Source organism: Convolutriloba macropyga, chromosome 11, assembly GCF_964194025.1.
Source record: "Convolutriloba macropyga chromosome 11, txConMacr16.3, whole genome shotgun sequence".
Lineage (NCBI taxonomy): Eukaryota > Metazoa > Xenacoelomorpha > Acoela > Convolutidae > Convolutriloba > Convolutriloba macropyga.
In genome coordinates this window covers 45,082,058-45,100,695 of record NC_134478.1, presented here as the reverse complement: position 1 = coordinate 45,100,695, position 18,638 = coordinate 45,082,058, and the positions used below count along the sequence as shown (strand labels likewise).

Sequence of the window (18,638 nt, the reverse complement as noted above, 5' to 3'; positions counted from 1 at the left end):
TCTGATCTCTATATGATTACTAGGAATGTATATATAATCATTGCATAACAACCAGGGAGTTAATATCGTAAATGACCTTGTATAGTTGCTCAGTATGTTTTATGATTGTCAACTCGGAACCTATTATTAAATGTATACAAAGAAAAAACTAATGTAATGTAGACTTAATCTCATTGGTTGGTTTCAGGAGCAAGAGATGGCAAAGCAGAAGTTGTTATCGGAGCAGGCAAGGTTGAAGGACAGAGGGGCAGCTGAGATGATTCTACTGAGCATCACAAAGTGTACCGGGGTACAGTCAGAGGTCGCAGAGGTCACTCTACAATTGGGCATATCTGTACTCACTGGTGGAAACGAAGATGTACAAACTGTAAGTTATCATCGCTTTTTAAAATTTCAAAATTAATTGCAAATGCGGAACATCAAGGTTAGATTCGGCTACCGCGATATCGCGGTTCTCGCAACATCATTGCGATAAAAAAAAAAGGAATCGCTCCTAGATACCATTCATAAATTCTGTAGTGGGAGTTTATTTGAAGTTAAATTTTCAAAAAACAGGATAGTAAATCTCAAAGCTTTAAAGAGGAGTGGGGTGTTTTAAGCGGTGTATGATATTGTGCTAGGCACTGTTGGTCGCTTTTTATACACACAAAAAAACTTGTTCATAAAAACTTGTGAAATGTAAATTTAATTTCACTCTAAGAGGACGAGACCAAAACTGATCATAAAAGCGCAAAAAATATGGCATAAATTGAAACTGCTATTTGTTCAGACAATGTTGAACCACCTGATGGAAAAGAAAGATGTGTCATTCTTCAACAGTGTCGCTGGATTCATGCAGTCATGCAGTGTCCTCAACCTAGACAGCTTCGAAAGGTACACTTCAAATAAATGTTTGCTACAGGTCGATCTACGAGTTAATACTGAATATTTTATCAATTTTTTGGCAGAAAGAGTCACAGTTAATGTTGGACCTTGATAAATAATGAAAGTTATAAATTGTACATGTTGAATTGTAATCCATGGAATAGCTCCACCTCTTATGCAAAGTGCCATGATAAGTGCGAAAGCATTCAAAAGATTTAGTATCACAAAGACGGGTGTAAACAAAAATTTTATTCACTCGTGGGGGGGGGGGGGGGCAGTTCCAAAAAGTATAGGTAAACAATGAATTAAGTCATTAATATTATTTCGCCGATAGGAAGCTTTGAACCTCTTATTAACCACCAAGTAGTATTTTGTTTTCGGTTAACGGCGCACCAATTATGCGTCATAATTGCTATCCGTTTTTATGCTTTTATATGTTTTTTATGCAGATGTAACAAGGCTGAAGACCAGGGTTCATCGTCTGCGTCATCTGGTGGAGACTCTGCCTCTCGAGTGATGGACGATGCCTCTTTCACCACTAAACTGTTCCGATTCCTGCAACTGTTATGCGAAGGACATAACGCAGGTTACTCAAAGAAAGACAAAACGATCGAGAGACACCCCCACCTACCATATCCAAGATTAATTTACAATTTGTGATTAGAAACGGGATATCCAGGATTAATATTGTGGTATAATTGCGATAATTTGAAAATTTGAAGGTTTGAGCGTTTAGAACTACGTTAGCAGCTAGAAGAAGTTGATATAGAAATTACGAGCTCTTTATAATAACATATGATTAGAACTCCCAGAGAAAAAAAACGGTATAGGTTCCTCTGCGACATCCGACATCTTGATTTTCTTGACAAAAAATGAGATGTTTGTAACAGCATCTTGTTAAGTAGTCAGGTTAGGTTAATAAATTTTGACAGGTTAGGTTAATAAAATTTTTAGTTAGGCTAATAAATTTTGACCTAGCTTGACAAGATCTTGTTTGAATGATTAATCTCTTCATACAGATGCTGTGATCTTGCTACGTTGGACATATCGTGATGTTATATTACCATAAATCCTGTCAACATCTTCTAAAAATATGTCAAGTTTTGCTTCGCTGGGCAGTTAAAGTATCCATTGATGTGATTGTTGCAGATTGGCAGAACTACCTTCGAGTGCAAGAAGGGAACACTTCGAGTGTCAATCTGATCAATGCCTCAGTTGACTACCTGGTGAGATTGCAGGAGTCCATGAGTGACTTCTACTGGCACTACTCCTCAATTGAGGGAATCGACACCAGGGGAAGGGAGGCATTCATGGTTAGTCAAATTGAGTCAAATTATTGTCTTGGGTATGATATCTAGAAAACCATCCACCCATATAAGTCATAGAAGATCCTTTCCGTTAAGTTTTTGCCCCACCTTAGTGGGTGCTTATTTTTTTTGAAAAATCAGTTGCACGTACCACATATTCTTACATAATTCTGAGGGTGCATAGCATATATTGGGGGGGGGGGGGGGGTGGGGTCCGCCTTAGTATAGTTTCTGCGAAAGTTTTATTGCGGTCATCCGGATCTTCGCTGTTATATTTGAAATGTAAACAAACCGTCAGGTTAAAGGTTGGATAACTGTTGCAAAATTTGGGATCATTTTGTTTCTGCCCATAGCTTGAAGTGAATACGTATTACTTGCAAACTCTAAGCACGGGACTCACTATATTAACGCATAAGGGCGATACAGGGGCAAGTTTTGCGCAAAGGTCTATAAAAAGTACTCTAATAGAGTATTAAAGTCCCTACTGGTTTTGAAAGGAATGGTTTGAAACGTTCGTCAAACAACCAAATACAACTAGGATCAAAGAATTGCAACCTACTGGTCAATCGGATTGTTTTGTTCAGTTGCTTAAGGATTTCTTGTTATATAACACCGCGGTTGAACTGAAACTTTTTGATCTAAAACGATTTAATGGTTGAATGTTGCAGGTGGCCATTCTGGTGGGCAAGCAGGTGTTTGCCTCCTTGACCGAGATGATCCAGGGACCCTGCACTGGCAACCAGCTGGCACTCACCCACTCCAGACTGTGGGATGCCGTGTCTGGGTTCTTTCATCTATTTGCAAATCTACAACTCAAACTCTCACAGGTACTGTTCCCGTGTCATCAATCTTATCTTAGACATCTTAGAAAGGCGTCGTCTAGCGTGTCTTACGGGATATGGGGCACAAAAAAGATAGATAAAAGGTGTCAACTTGTTATTTATTCAACATACAAATTTTGGCCAGACCCTAAAAAGCTATGACGTGGAAATCTCTCGAATAAATTATCTTACAGTACTCTAGAAGTGAAATTCCGAGAAACAACAGATCTGAGCAGTTCCCGGCATCTCAAATCGCCAAATGTAGGTCACATTCTGGGCTCAATTCTAAATTCACAATGTTTGTTCCGACTCCACATGTGAGAGGGAGGAACTATATGCTCAACTGGTTTTTGTCTTCAGTAAATTTTGGCCTATCGATATATTAATCCTAGAGAGTTGTGTCATATCAGCCTGACCAGCTTAGAGGGTGGAGTTATTAAGTTTAAAATTTGTTGTGAATTTTTTACTTTTCACACCGATTTTGCTCACTTTTTTGGGACTTTTAAAGAAAAACAAATATTAAGCTTTTGCGCATTCATGTTAACATTTAACAATATCTACGAGTTTTGGTAATCCTGAAGCGATATTGGTAATAGATTATGTGTCATTGTTGCTTTTAGAATAAAATAAATTGTTATCAAGAATTTTCGGTTTTTTGAGCCATTTTATTGTTTTTACTTTTGATGCCATTTGACGTCTATTTTGTCTTTTCTCGCGACTGAGGAAGTATAATGAACACAATGCCCGTGGTGTTTTAATAGTGTATTTTGCTATTGCTTGAATTGGTCCGCGGCAAATAATGATATTGTTGACTATGACACTAAAAGTTTTCATCAAACGAAATTTAACGAAAATTTTCTTTTTTTTCGTTTTTTGTTTTGTTTCTGAGGCCCAATACTGGGAGTTTTCACTGAAATGCTCTTGACCTCTAAGTGTACGGATTCAAAGTTCACAGTTTTTAGTGTACGCCCTTGATTACTTTGAAACTGCTTTTTAGTAAAAAAAAAAGATAAATTTTTGGGTTTTGACTATATATATATATATATATATATATAAATATATATATATACATAAATTTATATATATATATATATATATATATATATATATATATATATATATATTTTCTGTAGTTTTGTCATAGTCTGAGTGATGAAAGATCTCATTGGTTTCAATAGAAGAATGATGTGAACTTATCATTGGCTACTGTTTATAGATTGTTGTTTTTATGACTGGGGAATAATTGTTTTTAAAGAATACAAGTGAATTTTTTATTTTGGCCCATTTTTTTGTTTTTTGTTGTTTTGCCCTTAAATCTCGTTTATTAACGTCTTCCTAAAAAGACAACGAAGCAAATTTGTATCCACGTTTCCCTTTTATGTGGTAGATAGTCATAGATATAAAATATAAAGTGACACAATTTTATTTAGTAACATTTGGACAGTTTCGTCTATTTTTGGTTTTTCCATAATCATTTGTTTTTTTTTTCAGGTCGAATTTTGTTGTTATCAATTTGACATTTCAATTACTCTGGTTGCCTTCAAGCTCAATTCTCTGTCAAGGAAAATTATTTAAAACTTTTAACTGTGTCATTTTAACAGCTAATGGTTTTAAAATTTGATGATATGTTTTTTAAAAGTAATAATAGATAATGGAAACAAATGAAATTTTGTTGCAAGTTGTTATTGATTTTTAAATTTTAACACCAGAATTTTTGAGAAATTGGACTTTTACTCATGGTTTTTAATGTTTCGTTTCTTTTTTCGCTGGGAAAAGCGTTTGATAACTTCCAAGGTCAAAATTGAAATAACTAATTGACGACTTAGCTTATCTATATCTAGCTTGGTTGACCTTTATTTGAATATGCACTCTCATTTTAGATTTTTAATTGAATGCAGAGGCTGACATTACCTAGGCTGACGTTAGTTCTCATTTTTAAAACTTCTTTCGCAAAATTATTTGATCACTTGAGAAGTTTTTTTACTTGAGAAAATGCCTTAGTGTTGGTTTCATGTCTTTCGTTTCGTTTGTTCGAGTGTTCATTCTAATGAAACAAAAAAAAGGTCAAAATTGAAATAACTAATTGACGACTTAGCTTATCTATATCTAGCTTGGTTGACCTTTATTTGAATATGCACTCTCATTTTAGATTTTTAATTGAATGCAGAGGCTGACATTACCTAGGCTGACGTTACTTCTCATTTTTAAAACTTCTTCCGCAAAATTTTTTGATCACTTGAGAAGTTTTTTTTACTTGAGAAAATGCCTTAGTGTTGGTTTCATGTCTTTCGTTTCGTTTGTTCGAGTGTTCATTCTAATGAAACAAAAAAAATGATCTCACTGGTACAAACCTTTTTCTGTTAAGAAATTTGACCTTTTTTTAGGATGTATCAAAGTAAAATTGCAAATTTTGAACTACTCTTTTCTTTCACTGCTTCATTTGGTAGACAGTTGAGACAATATTTTGGATGAGCGGGGTCGGTGCATTATGTGCCATTGCAAATCAGCGAGCCTCCTTGTTTTTTTTGATGCCAACAATCCGCTCAATTTGAGTCCATTAACAAGAATACAAACCGATAAAACTGCTTTGCTTGATTTCTCTCTTTATGTTTTATTATTTTTCACCCGCTTTGATGTCATTAGGAGCTCAATGAATTGCAATTGAAGCATCTGCTCTCTGCAATTAAACCGAATGTCGTCTCCAAGTACTTTGTGAAGGACTGTTTATTGTTAAACTTTTGTTGATTTTTTTGAATAAGTCACAATTTTCTGGAAGCATGGCTCAATGTTCAGCTTGCGATGACCGTAGAGCTACCGTATGTTTGCCTACTTGAAATCCAACCGAGTCTTACGACATGTCAATTAGACCTGAGGAAACAATGTTCACATCTCTAGTTAAGCTGAATCACTTTTCCAATAAAAACGGCTTTTAAATTTCGTGTCAGCTTAACACCAATTTTTTTTCCTCTTGTAGAGAAAGCAGCAGCTGGTTTGAGTTTTGAACTTCTGATCACATTAACAGCTCCAGACAGATGGGTCGCGTTGAAAAAAATCCAACTTCTTTTGTGCGACTAAACTTTTTTTCGTCATTTTTCTTTCTGCTTTGTGAAGGGATTGATGATATTTTGTGGTTTTCTTCCTAGAAAGTGTTTTAGAAAATTTTTGGCCACACATGCCACGTTTTGTCCTACGATTGTGAACGGAAACTTGTAAAACAAAAACAACAAAGCCCACTTCTTAAGGCTTTATTTTTTTCTGGTTACTCATCTGGTACTTCTTTTCTGTTTAATTTGTGATTCTGCCCTTTTTTGCATTTTTTCTGCCCTTTTTTGTTTGCATTTCATATAAAACAAGGATTTGATTCGTTTTACTGGATCTGCTCAACCTAGCCATTTGCTTCTTAGCGCCGTTTGTCTCGATGGTAATTTCTTTGGCGTTCTTAAGTGATTTTGTTTCAAGTTGTTGCCACTGCATCAACCCAAAGATGTTTACCATTGTTAAATGAAGAGTTTAATTTTTGTTTTTGTGTTTCTGTTATCGACAATACGCGGGCGCCTGAACTTAATAAAATAAATTCTCTAGCTCTCTAGCTCTTTTAATCTAAATTAGATATCTGTTCGTTATCTTGGCTTTGGTTACTGTTCTGCCTCCATAATTGATTTGCCGACTCTATAATTAGTTTCATTGCAACAAACTTTTCGCTATAGATAAAAATGCCCTCCACTTTCTGCAAAGATCGACATGGTAATCATTTTTTGTATCATAAAGTATGTATTTTAACAATAATAATTGTGAAGAGAAAAATTGTGAAACACATGAAGAATATTAAAAGACCTTGCGAATTTTTTAAAACGTTTTGTTTTTATGGCAAAAAATGCGTTTGGTTCTAATTGATCGAGGTCCTTATACAGTGATAAAGAAATGAAAAGCATGAGAAGTTTTGTCGAAAAATAAATTTTCTGTTTGAGTTTGGGGATGGCATTATGATCAATAATGGAACGTTTTACATCAAAAATCAGCCTGAAAAGTAACAGTAATTTTGCTTTAATTGAATTGCTCAGGCTTTTGGTTTCAAAAGCTGCTAAAAAAATTTAACTTATTGTGTTTGAGTGCTGGGCAGTTTTTCTCTTGACTTTTTATTAGTTGTAATTTTTTTAACTTGATATTTGATGCATCGAGTTGTTGGCAGCAGTTTATGATTTATCAGATCAACTTACCCTTTAAGGGAGAAAAAACCAGCAATTTTTTTTGAATAAATTGAGTCTAAAGAATTGCTGTTTTTTTCTGCCCTAAACTTTGGTTTGCCATATTTTAGCAGCAATTTCGCTGTTTCAACAGCAACTTATCTTCTAAGGTCACACGTGAGTTACTTTGTCATTTTTGTCACCTAATTTTTTCAAGTCAGTTAGTTTTGACATTTTCAGTGGTTCCCAGATGTGGTGAAAGAAATAGTAAGTAAAACGATATCCTAGCATGATTTTTTTCTTCTTATACTCCACCTAGTTCCCCGTTCTCAGTTTTAATGCAATCTAAATATACCACATGCAATCTTTTGCACCATACAAGCAGAAAATAGACACCCAATATGATGGAGAGCTCAAAATTTTTCGAAAGTTCCTCAGTTTTTTTAAAGAATTGCTTAAGATCACCAGAGCTATCACAAGTACACGCATATCCTGCGTCAAATAATCAGTAAAAAATTTTTGATGAATGATGACATAATCTTGTTAAGCAATTATGAAACTTTAAAGAGGTAAACTTCAGCAGCTCAATCCTTTTTAGTATGTATTTTTCAGCGATCCTCGAAAGTCGTGAAGATGAAAGTAAGTGCATAAATACTCCTGCTTGATCATCGCATTCGAATCTTGTTGGCATATGAAATGCTTACAATCACCAGTGCTTACGAAAACCAGAATTACATATCCTTTGTTAAATAAAGTTTGCAAAAATTTCTGCAAAATTGAGACGATAGTTATGAACGTCATGCATGTTTTCATTCCAAAATGTTAATCGCCAAAAGAGTCGTTACGAGGATACGATGGTAATTATCGTCAACAATGAAGGGGAAAAGAATTTTGAGATTAAATTATTAATGATGATCCGCAATGTCTATTCTACAATCCCCAGTGGACTAGAGTTAAAGGTGATAAAATGAAGGTGTAGTAATTGGATCATTTATTTATTAAAAGTTTAATGATAATCTCACGGGTGCACTCTTAATAAACGTTGAAGATTATGTGTAGTATATTTGTTATGATGATAGCCCCAGAAAACAGAAACAAGCATGTATCGGGTGGATCGGTGGTTTACACAAATTGTTCCAACACGTCATTTGCCAGGCAACTTGTCAACATTTGTTCAACTAAGATGCGTATCCACAGATTTGTAAATTTGTAATAAAACAATTTTCATCCTGATACACGAGCGGGTTGATAACTGACTATGTAATCCTTTCGAAGTCCGCATTTTCGCCTTAATTTAAGGACCACCATACAGAATGTTTCTGCTTTAAAATCTGTTTATTTTGGTTCATTGTAAAAAATAACTGTTAAATAAAGCAAAAACTCATTATCAAAAATTTGCATTAATGACATACTAAACTAACTTTTTGACACTTGGGTTGTCTTTTTTTTATTAAAGCTCTCGGAATAGGTTTTTCCTTATTTGAATATATTACTGAAAATTTAAATTTTGATTAAATGAATTTTGAGCGCATGATACTTCAGTCAAAATAGGCTTTCGAGCGCACTTACGGCGCATACAGAGTTTTGAGCGCACGATAGTCTAATCAGATGTCAATTCAGAGGTCTGGGTTGATTTGATCAGAGGCTATTTCAGTCGGGACCTGAACCTGTGTGATTTGCCAATAAGTCCAAATCAAATAAATTACAAGTTTGAAAATTACGTCAATTTGAATCTTTTTTTCAGTGTTTTGATCGCACTTTCCATTTCTTGTTTGAAATTGCACTTTTTGTTAAAATAAGCTATTAAAAACAGCTTGTTACTCTTGAAGAAACTTTTTTTCCGGCCGGGTCAACCACTCTCATATGTCCACCCATTTTTTACAGTCCACCCATTTTTGTAGTATAAACATGATTTCCAACTCAAAGCTGGAAAAAAGAAAGCTACATGCTTAATAATCTTAGCTTGAAAAAACTTTATTACTTTAAAACTGGCATTTTTAGCCCCGTTCGATCATTCTAATTAGTAGCCGCGAAGCGATAGCGGCTATTAATGGGGACATCGTGTTTTTTTTTTAATTCGTCGTCTCGTCTTCATCGATGATTCCTGCGACATGAATTCTTGGAATTGACTTTTTCAATTTCAGTGACTTCTACTGCTTTGCAGTTAAAATTGGTGTACCTGACTTCATTTGTTCTGCTTTTAGGTCAATTGCGTGACTTACCTCACTCAAAAATGACTTCTTATCTCACTTAATGAACTTTAAATTTTATGAACATTTACGAGTTTAAGATCAATAGTGTGCATATAAGTAGTGCCAAGCGTATATGCCCTAATTCATGAGTATAAGAGTCTTGAGCTTTTGATTTCAAATATTAATTTTGAAAAAGCTCAACTAGGTATTTTTCCTTATAGAGCGTATGTGTCTCATAAAAATGGCAGTCCGAATCAAACCAAAAAAGTCTAGTGATCTATTAAAGGAGTGGTGGTCAATATGACTATCTTATTTTTTTAGTTGTTTCAATTCCATGTAAGGCCACAAGTGGCTACATCTATCGCTGCTATTTTCCGGCAATCTGCCGGCTATGTTTTCCTATTGTTATTAAAATTAGACAATGAAAATTAATATATTAATCAATGTTGAATTCCCTGTTCTAGTGTGATTGACGGTTCATTTTTTCAAATATTCAATGCATTTTCTCCAATCTCGTCAATGACTTGGCTTCTCAAAAACTCATTAAGTTTGCCTTTACGAAATTTAGCACAACAAAATCACTGCAGAAAGAGCAAATAATCAAAAAATCACCCAACAATTTTGGTGAAGTAATTCTCAGTTTTTCTGGAGACTTAAAAGTTCAGCGCCAAGGATTCATTTGGTTCACTCACAAAAATGTTTTGTGCCTAGAAAAAGGGGTCTCAAGTTCAAAGATAACGAGTAATCTGCAGCAGATGGAAATCTAATCACTGAAGTCTCTCACCAATCAGAAACATAGAAGCATCCGCTCACATTTAAATAGTCGCCACTCTTTAGTTATGTTCAGTTTCTCTTAAATATATATATATATATATATATATATATATATATATACCAACGTGTATTTATAAATGAATCCGGCAATTTACTTCGGCGTTGTTGTTATAATTGATTTTTTTTCTTAGTCCTCTTTATAAAACAATAGAGTTAGGCAAGTTGGTGAGTAGAGTTGGTGAGTACAATAGAATTAGGCAAGTCTATTATGCGTACACAAATAGGTAGCTACATGACGAGTCAGCTTTAATTGAAATAAAATTTAGAAATATTTCTGATGGCTGTTTAGTACAAAATATGCTATTTTTGCTTTATCCGTTTCTCTGCATTGAACCTAAAATATTTCGAAAGAGTCCTTTTGCATTGAATTCTTCAAAATTTTGTTGAATAATTATGTTTCAATATTTTTGGTTAGAATGGCAAAAAAGATTGCTCCAAGGGATATATAAATATATAATTCAGGGAGCTTAAAAAGTGCGAAATCTGGAACTTCAGTTGGCTTTTTTTTTTAAAAAAAAAGTTAAAAATTGAACTGGATCTGTTTCCTGTTTATTGGTTATTGTTAAAACCATCTTAGTTGTATTGCTGAGGAATATAAAAAAACATGTATCATTTGAATGTACTTGAAAATCGAAAACGCCACTTTGTTAAACAAAAAGTCAAATCAAATTATTTTCTGGAGATTTCAAAAATCTCAACAGTCAAATTTTCTATCTATTCAAGAGCTTACCAATGAATTATACTACCAACTAAAGAATCTGTTCAATATTAGAATTCAGCTATTTCATAAGTTTTAATTGCTGTGTAACTTTAAGTGCCTTTGAAAATTGAATACATTAAAAGGCGTGAAAAGTGAAAATTTTCTGAGAACTTTAGGCCTCAAAAACTCCTCGAGAAATTAATAATTTGAAACGTCTTCAACAATTGATTCGGTTTTTCAAGGGCTGTCTGATGATACCACATCAACATCTCTCATCACATCAACAAGATTTTGGTGGGCTAAAATTGGCCTATCAAGAAAAGGTTGGGCTTTTATAATGTTTACAACCCCCATATGAGTTTATATAGTTGGAACAATTTTTATGATAATATTTTGGAGCAGTCTCGCAAGGCCGGTACCGGCAACTCTCTCAAATTAATTAGATTTAGTGATCATATTTGTTATAGTCCCGAAGTCATTTCGCAATGCTGACTCATTTGCAAAAAATTAAGAATGAGATGTTGATATTTCCATTACCCTCCAAAATAGAGCAGCAACAAACTGAAGTTTGTGATTATGATGATGACAAGAAAAGATATAGATTAGAAAACGACTATTTCGATCTTTTTCTCAAAGTAACTTTCCCAAAATATTGCCATTCTTCCGTTGTTATCCTTGGCACTGGATGTTCATTTTTCAGTGAATCATTTCAGAATTGAGCCGAGTCGTTCAGGATCCTAGGAGCAGCTATAATATAAAGATAAGGATGTTGAATTGATGTTCTTCCAGAACCCTGACCCAATAAATGTTCACGAAAAGACACAATGACGTCATAGTGGCAATTGTGACAAAAGTTGTGTCATTTCAGGACCCTGAACAGATGGAGTTCCTGCGAGAACTGATGGATCTTCAGAAGGAGATGGTGACACTGCTCTTGTCAATGTTGGAGGGCAATGTCCTTAATGGACCAATAGGAAAGCAGATGGTGGACACTTTGGCACTCTGCAGTCAGAATGTACAGGATGTGTTGCAGTTCTTCACTACATTCTTGAAGTATTCCGAAATGGTGGCTGGCGTCGCTTTTCAGGTACGATTGAAGATTGAGTTGCTGCTAAAAATCCCAATTGAAGAAATGGTCGCCGAAATTTCAATCACTTCTGGCATTTTCTTCAAACTCTGACATCAATTTTTGAAATTTAATTAAAAAATGGTTCAGATGATTTATTCATAGCTCCTCTGTAAATTGTCATCTTATCTTTTTCAAAGGGACATATTTTTTATGATTTTCCGAGGTAGCTTTTTACCTCGGATGATAGCAATCATTTGCATGAAAACATTTTTGCGTCACATTGTTATAGTCGAGATGTCCAGTTTCATCACTTCATATCACCACAGAGCCGATAAAAATTGCAAAACTAGTAATTTTGATGCCTACAAATATTACTTACCTCAAGAGATCAAATCATGGACAAGAAAATTAATCTTTTGAAAATTGAAAATAACCTTTGCAAAACATGTACTTGTAGTTATAATTACATAGGGCTAAATGCATGATAGTGCCCAAAGCATGCAAAGATTTGCTAGTACACGTCACGACTTAAAAATCAGACTCTTTAAGCCACTAACAATTATACATCTCAAAGTGAGCAATTCGTGAATTAAATCCAGAGCACATTTCCAATTTAATAACATAAGACGTAAATACTACTTAAAATTGAGGGTAAATTCGTCTGTTGCAATTCATTACGGGCTTTACGGCAAGATTTCTTGAACCCATGAAAAAGTTTGTTATTTTTTCAACAAGAACAATAAAAAAGCAAAAAGCAACAGCAACAGAAAACCTTTTCCCAAAAAGCATTAAAAAGGCTTGATTCGACAAGAAAATAGATACATTCAGATTCAGTTATCAAAAACGATTTCTCAATGTCAAGCAGACAACAGCAAATTTAGAAAAGAAAGTAGTGGATTTGGAGAAAACGCAAGTAAGTTTTACATCAGTGCTGTATCAAAGCTCTGATCTTGCAATTTTTTTGACACGTCTTTCTGATGCAAACTTTTTGATGCAAATTTACCGCGTCTTCAATCCAGACTTAGGTCTTGCTCGTCTTGAGTGCTTTTGTCTTGAGCCATACAAAAATTGGCATTTCTAAAGAATATTTGCCGCAGTTTTTTTCAGTGGTTTCATCAAAGAAATAAAAAAGTCACTGTTTACAATGATCTAGTTCACTTTTTTTTGGATAATATAAAAATTGTAAAGGTAGCGTCGATTTACCCGAGTCATAATCAAACGGTTATTTTGCGAGATCGTGCAAGATTTAAAAATTTTCAAGATTCCTGTTAAATCCTGCTATTTAGCCAACGTGCGTGCACCGCCGGAAACACGCCCCAGTTACTGCACAGGCTCGTTTATCTCTTCTCACGAGTAGAGAATGAACCTGTTCTCTAGCCTCCAAGGATAAAATAAAGACCATAAAATGCTAAGGCTAACAATTATAAATAAGAACATCATAGAAATGCGCAAAAGGGGCACATAAAGGGTTGCGGGTTTTGGCGCTAAAAAGACAGCCGACGCAAACTCATAAATATTAGTGCAACGACTGCACGTCAATTATTTCTTTACTCAATGAATGATTTTAAAACTGCATTTTTAATCCAAATTTTATGACGGTTATGTTGCAATATTCTTGCAATATAAGCGTATGGATCTTGCATGCTGCACGATGAACGTTATTTGCAATAGTTTTGCAAGATCCCTCAAGATAACCGTTGGAATTCGTCTGGGGCAGCTCCATCGCCCACATGTATTGTTTTCCAAATTATAGTCGGTTCCAAAGTAACAATAAACTTTTTTTAGGGTAATGATAACCCAATTGGAAGACAAGCTGCTCATTTTTGCAAATGACAAAGGAAATGCAACAATTCTTCAAAATTTTTGTGCTTTTTTATGAATAGAATTTAAACTCTCTCTAATGTCCACTGTGCACAAATTAAGTCTGGTTAAGTCTTGGAAGACTTGAAACAATCCGTAATCAGCACTGATTTGTTAATCCAGGAATTGAATCTTGACTGCATGAAGAAAAACTGATCGGGACTTGAAAATTGTTCCGGAAAATTATCTGATATCTTATTGACTGTTGATGTTCATGAGAGTTCTTATTGACATATGAACAAAGTTTATGTTTCATAAATGTAACTTTATTTACAGAAAATTATGTATCATATGTGAACTTTTGTGTACAGGACTACGACCTGAATGGAGATGGGATAATCTCACCGGCGGAGTTCCGCAAGGTTCTCCAGTCTCAAAAGGTCTACTCCGAGGAACAGATGAACTTCCTAGTAGAGTGTGCTGACAAGGACAGTGATGGTCGCATATCCTACAAGGAATTCAGGTATTCAACCTACGCATCAAGTTTTTTACCTTTTGCTGATAATTAAGGAGCAATGATTTCGAATTTGCTGACTGGTCAGAGAAGTGCATAACTTTTAGATGACCTGAAAACGTTGATGAATAAATCAACTGTGGGTTAAACTTCGTATGAACCATTTTTACTGCGTTTTTAGCTGATTTCTTGTAACAAAATGTTTAATTTGGCGCAATTATTAAAAATTTGTAGAGTAACAAGTTCGAGAGTATGAATTCGACAGCATCAAATAATTCTAAGATATTTATTTGTCGAAATTTAGTTGAGTGACATTCCGCTTTACTGCTCTTTTCATTGTTTTTCCCCAACATCAAAGTTTTGTCATGTCTCCCTTTTATTCAATTCCTTCATAAAATAAGCTCAGATGGTATTAAAAAGGAAAACCGGCCCCTTCTGGAATTTGCGGAAAGTGTTTCCTAATGCGCAAAACGCGTGAAATATTTCTTGTATGAAAAGTTTTTGAATAGCTCTTTGATCTTTTCAGCGAGCGCTTCTCAGACCCAGCGAGTGAGATCGGTTTCAACATCGCCCTTCTGTTCACGAATCTATCCGAACACACGACTAACGATGCGCGACTCGAGAAGTTGGTGGAGGCTGCCTCCGACTTAGTGGACATGTTCGAGGACCAACTGGGAAGGATTGAGATCTTGGGAGGAACTAAGAGGATCGAGAGAGTCTATTTCGAGATATCCGAGGAGAACAAATCCTCATGGGAGGCTGAGACTATCAAGGTGGGTGTGGTAATCTTTAAACCGGTAAAAAAAATCTTGATAAATATGCAGATTTTTGCGAAAATATAGTTTTCAATCTCTTAATCTTTAAGAAATCATTATAACCCAGTGAATTTTGGACGGTTATTTTGTGAGAGCCTAACAGAATCTGGCAAAAATCTACTAAGTTTACGCATCATCTTGTAAGATCATGTAAGATTCTTGCAGGATCTTGCAAGATAAGCGTCTGATTTGCATGAAAAAGTTAGCTGATATATGGACTTCTTTAGCTTCTCTAACAAGTGAAGACTAGGCAGTGAATCTGTCTCTATCCCAGTGATTCTGGAATTTTTTATCGTGTAAGATCTGATAAGATGCTTTTCAAAAATTTTTATCGTGTAAGATCTGATAAGACAGGTTTTAATGATTTCAATATAAACGTATAACGTAGTCAAGGTGCTATGAAAGTAAAAAAAAATATTTGGTCAGCTAACCAATTTTGAAAATAAAATGTTTTTGATTCTATTTTGGCGGCAGTTTTATTGTGAGCGTTAACTAGGTACCATGGCTTAACTTAGCCTTCCAAGATAGTTTTGGACTCCAAACAAAATTTTTCAGCTTAGTTGGATAATCTCCGCTTTAGAGAAAGCCCCCGATACTCGAATAATCATTTTCACGAAATCTTACAAGTCTCAAAAGACACACTAAGATAATTTTCTCTTTTTTGCTCTGACACTTAAGTGTTACATGCTGTAGTTTTTAGGCTACCGCTTGAAAGCAACTCTGAATTATCTTCAATATGACGAACATGCCAAACTTCAAGAATTTTTATTGTATAAGATCTGATAAAAAATCTTATCAAAGAGATTAGTCATAGCTTTCCGAATGTTTATCATACAAGATCTTATACGATTCTTATAAGATCTTACACGATAAACATTTTTTGTCAGGCAGAAATTTTAACGTGTAAGATCTTATAAGGCAGAATTATTATCTTGTAAGATCTTATCAGACCTGATAAAAATTTTTTATCGTGTAGAACCTGATAAATTGTCTTTCAAAGTCTTAGTCAAGCGACGCATAATCTTATAAGAACTTATAAGACATTTTTGTAAGAATTTTGTAAGATATTACACGATCAAAATTCTCAAATGTCTGGGGTAGTCGCCAACAATGAGAAACCACGGAAAACTAAGGCGACAGATAGGAATATCAGCAAAATGCACAAAAATGGGGGCACGAAAAAATGGGCTGAGGCTTGAACAACCACAAAAAGCTAAGCTGACTCATCAATAACAACAGGCGAGCACAAAAAACGTGGGGACACAGAGAGGGGTGGCACTGAAAGCGCGACAGAAATAGTGAAAGAGAGGTGAGGGTTGATGTTGAACAAAGAAGTAATAAAAAGCAATGACATGGGCAGAAGATGTTGGTGTTTACCAAAAAAAAAACAAAAAGCGGATCTTTTCCGTTTGTGCCCCCCATCTTAGTGGGCGCATATTATTTGCACCCCCTCCCCCAGACGCACGTGCCATATTTTTACATAATGATTCGAAGTGTAATGGCACGTGCTCTTTGATGGCACGTGGGGGTGAATAACGTACTGGGGGGGGGGGGGGCGAGAACGGGTGAGCAGGTAAAACAGAGTGAGAAAAAAAGACCATGTCGCTGAACGATAACGTGCTGATTTCAAAACCGAGAAAAAGCCAAAAAAATAGCTGGCATGGGGGCAATTTAGGTTTTCAATGCAAGTTTTGCAATTTTCTTTTTCACTACCAACTTTTTCTTAGATCTTTTGCGGCCCAAACTTAGCGGCCCGCTCGCAGTGATTTTTGGCGGTGAGGCCAAACCCACTAATACTTTTGACATTTCCCATCAAAACCTGAAACGAAAGCACTTGCCTCGGATTGGAGCAGAAAATGATTGAAATAGCTGAAAAACATGAAAAAATTGGAAAAATTGACAAAAACTTCTCGTTTAATAATTTGCAAAACTCTACTCTTAATTTCAATTTTAACTAAAGTTTAACGCCCTTCTTACACTTTGGTTCTCTGAATAAGTTAGAACATGGATCTTAGCCCACCTCGGGCGTTGTGTCCAGCACGAAGTCCCTCGGGTCGCTAAGATTCATGTGCTAACATATACCTAGAGCCTTACGGCCCACTAGTCTAGCGATTCTTAGAGTTTAGCCCTTTCCCAATTAAATCCCCTCCACCTAACCCCCCCCCCCCGCTCCACCACAACCACTTAATCCCCCCACGCCCCTCCCCCTCCCTCACTCCAACCCCTCCAGCTCATTCACGCGTTACCTCGCAGACTCCCCCACCCGCGCGGACATCACCAAAGCCACACCCCTTTACCCCCACCCCCTAAAACTAAAACAATCCTCCCTAATCAGCAGTTCGCCATTGTATTGAGAGTATTTCGCCCGACAACAGTGAGTAATGTTTTGTTATCCACTCGTCTTATCGCGCAATTGCACAAATGATGAAGTTCATGGAACTTTTTGTCTTCTCATTACCTTATCTCCCCTAAATGTAACTACGTATTGCTTTACAGCATCATCAAGTTTATCTTTTTTACATTTTTTGCTCATCCGTCGAATGTCTTCAAATTAAAAATGCAAGTTTCGGGTGGCGGTCGACGGGGGTATCGATTCATCCTACAGCATTTTGTTTAAGATTGGGTCCCACATAATTGAATCACCAAGTTATCTGCTAAGACACTCATACTGAACCCTCACAGACCTTGAAAATTTAAATAACAATCAATTAATCTGAAATTGGAGTTGAAGCCACTGACTTAAAGCATATATAGTACGCGTGTCAGTCTTCAAACCTATTCTTTTTTGACTAGATTACAATTTTTGCAACAGTCTTGCAAGATAACACTTATCATCTGGCGCCTTACTAGATAAGCTTTTCTGCTAGAATTGTGCGCAATAACCGTCTAAGTCTGACGAGGCACGGAGGTCAAAAGTGGGTTTTAATCTCAATCAGTAACTTTTTTAAAAAAAAATTACTCGGCGTCTTTTTTGTTAAGGGTCATTTTAGAGGGCTCAATTCATATGCTTAATGAACGCAATAGTTTTGTGTTATTTGCAGGAATCAAAGAGAGAGTTTTTGTTCAGTGGAGTGGTTGGGATGCCAGACATGGAGAAACTGGAGACATTTATCAACTTCTGCGAGGACACCATTTACGAGATGCAACACACGAGATCACTCAACCCAGAACAGACCGATTCTTCACTGCCACCAGGGTCATTATCTCAAAAACATTTTCCCTGCCTAATGACAGTTTGTAAAGTTTCTGAACATTGTTTACTTTTCAGACCCTTTTTCGATGTATTTTAGAGTTCAGGGAAGCATCAGTTCTAGATCAAAAACAGAGGAATGTGATTGGTTTGAAAGAAGATTGATTTCATTTTAGTTTGAGAACCAAATTTTCTATGCCTCTTGTATTGATAAGGTTTGGGTAGACCGAAAAGAGATGGGAACATCCAATATAGTTTTTATGTTACGTTGAACAGGTGTAAAAGTATCTATCAACTGCTTGTGGTCAAATTCCAACAGAGGAAGAAAAAATATTTCAAATGAAAAAA

The 18,638-nt window shown here is 35.6% G+C and overlaps 1 protein-coding gene across 5 annotated transcripts in view; it reads left to right on the top strand.

The window, feature by feature from the left end:
• Window positions 1-18,638, top strand: part of LOC142349664 (ryanodine receptor 2-like) — a 227,570-nt gene that overhangs the window by 176,236 nt on the left and 32,696 nt on the right. For all 5 annotated transcript variants that reach the window (XM_075401386.1, XM_075401387.1, XM_075401385.1 and 2 more), the window contains 9 exons: window positions 188-367; window positions 770-873; window positions 1,314-1,450; window positions 2,014-2,177; window positions 2,840-2,998; window positions 11,771-11,989; window positions 14,143-14,294; window positions 14,812-15,058; window positions 18,142-18,296. In XM_075401386.1, the coding sequence (XP_075257501.1) occupies window positions 188-367; window positions 770-873; window positions 1,314-1,450; window positions 2,014-2,177; window positions 2,840-2,998; window positions 11,771-11,989; window positions 14,143-14,294; window positions 14,812-15,058; window positions 18,142-18,296 (1,517 nt within the window). The remainder of the gene's footprint in view (window positions 1-187; window positions 368-769; window positions 874-1,313; window positions 1,451-2,013; window positions 2,178-2,839; window positions 2,999-11,770; window positions 11,990-14,142; window positions 14,295-14,811; window positions 15,059-18,141; window positions 18,297-18,638) is intronic.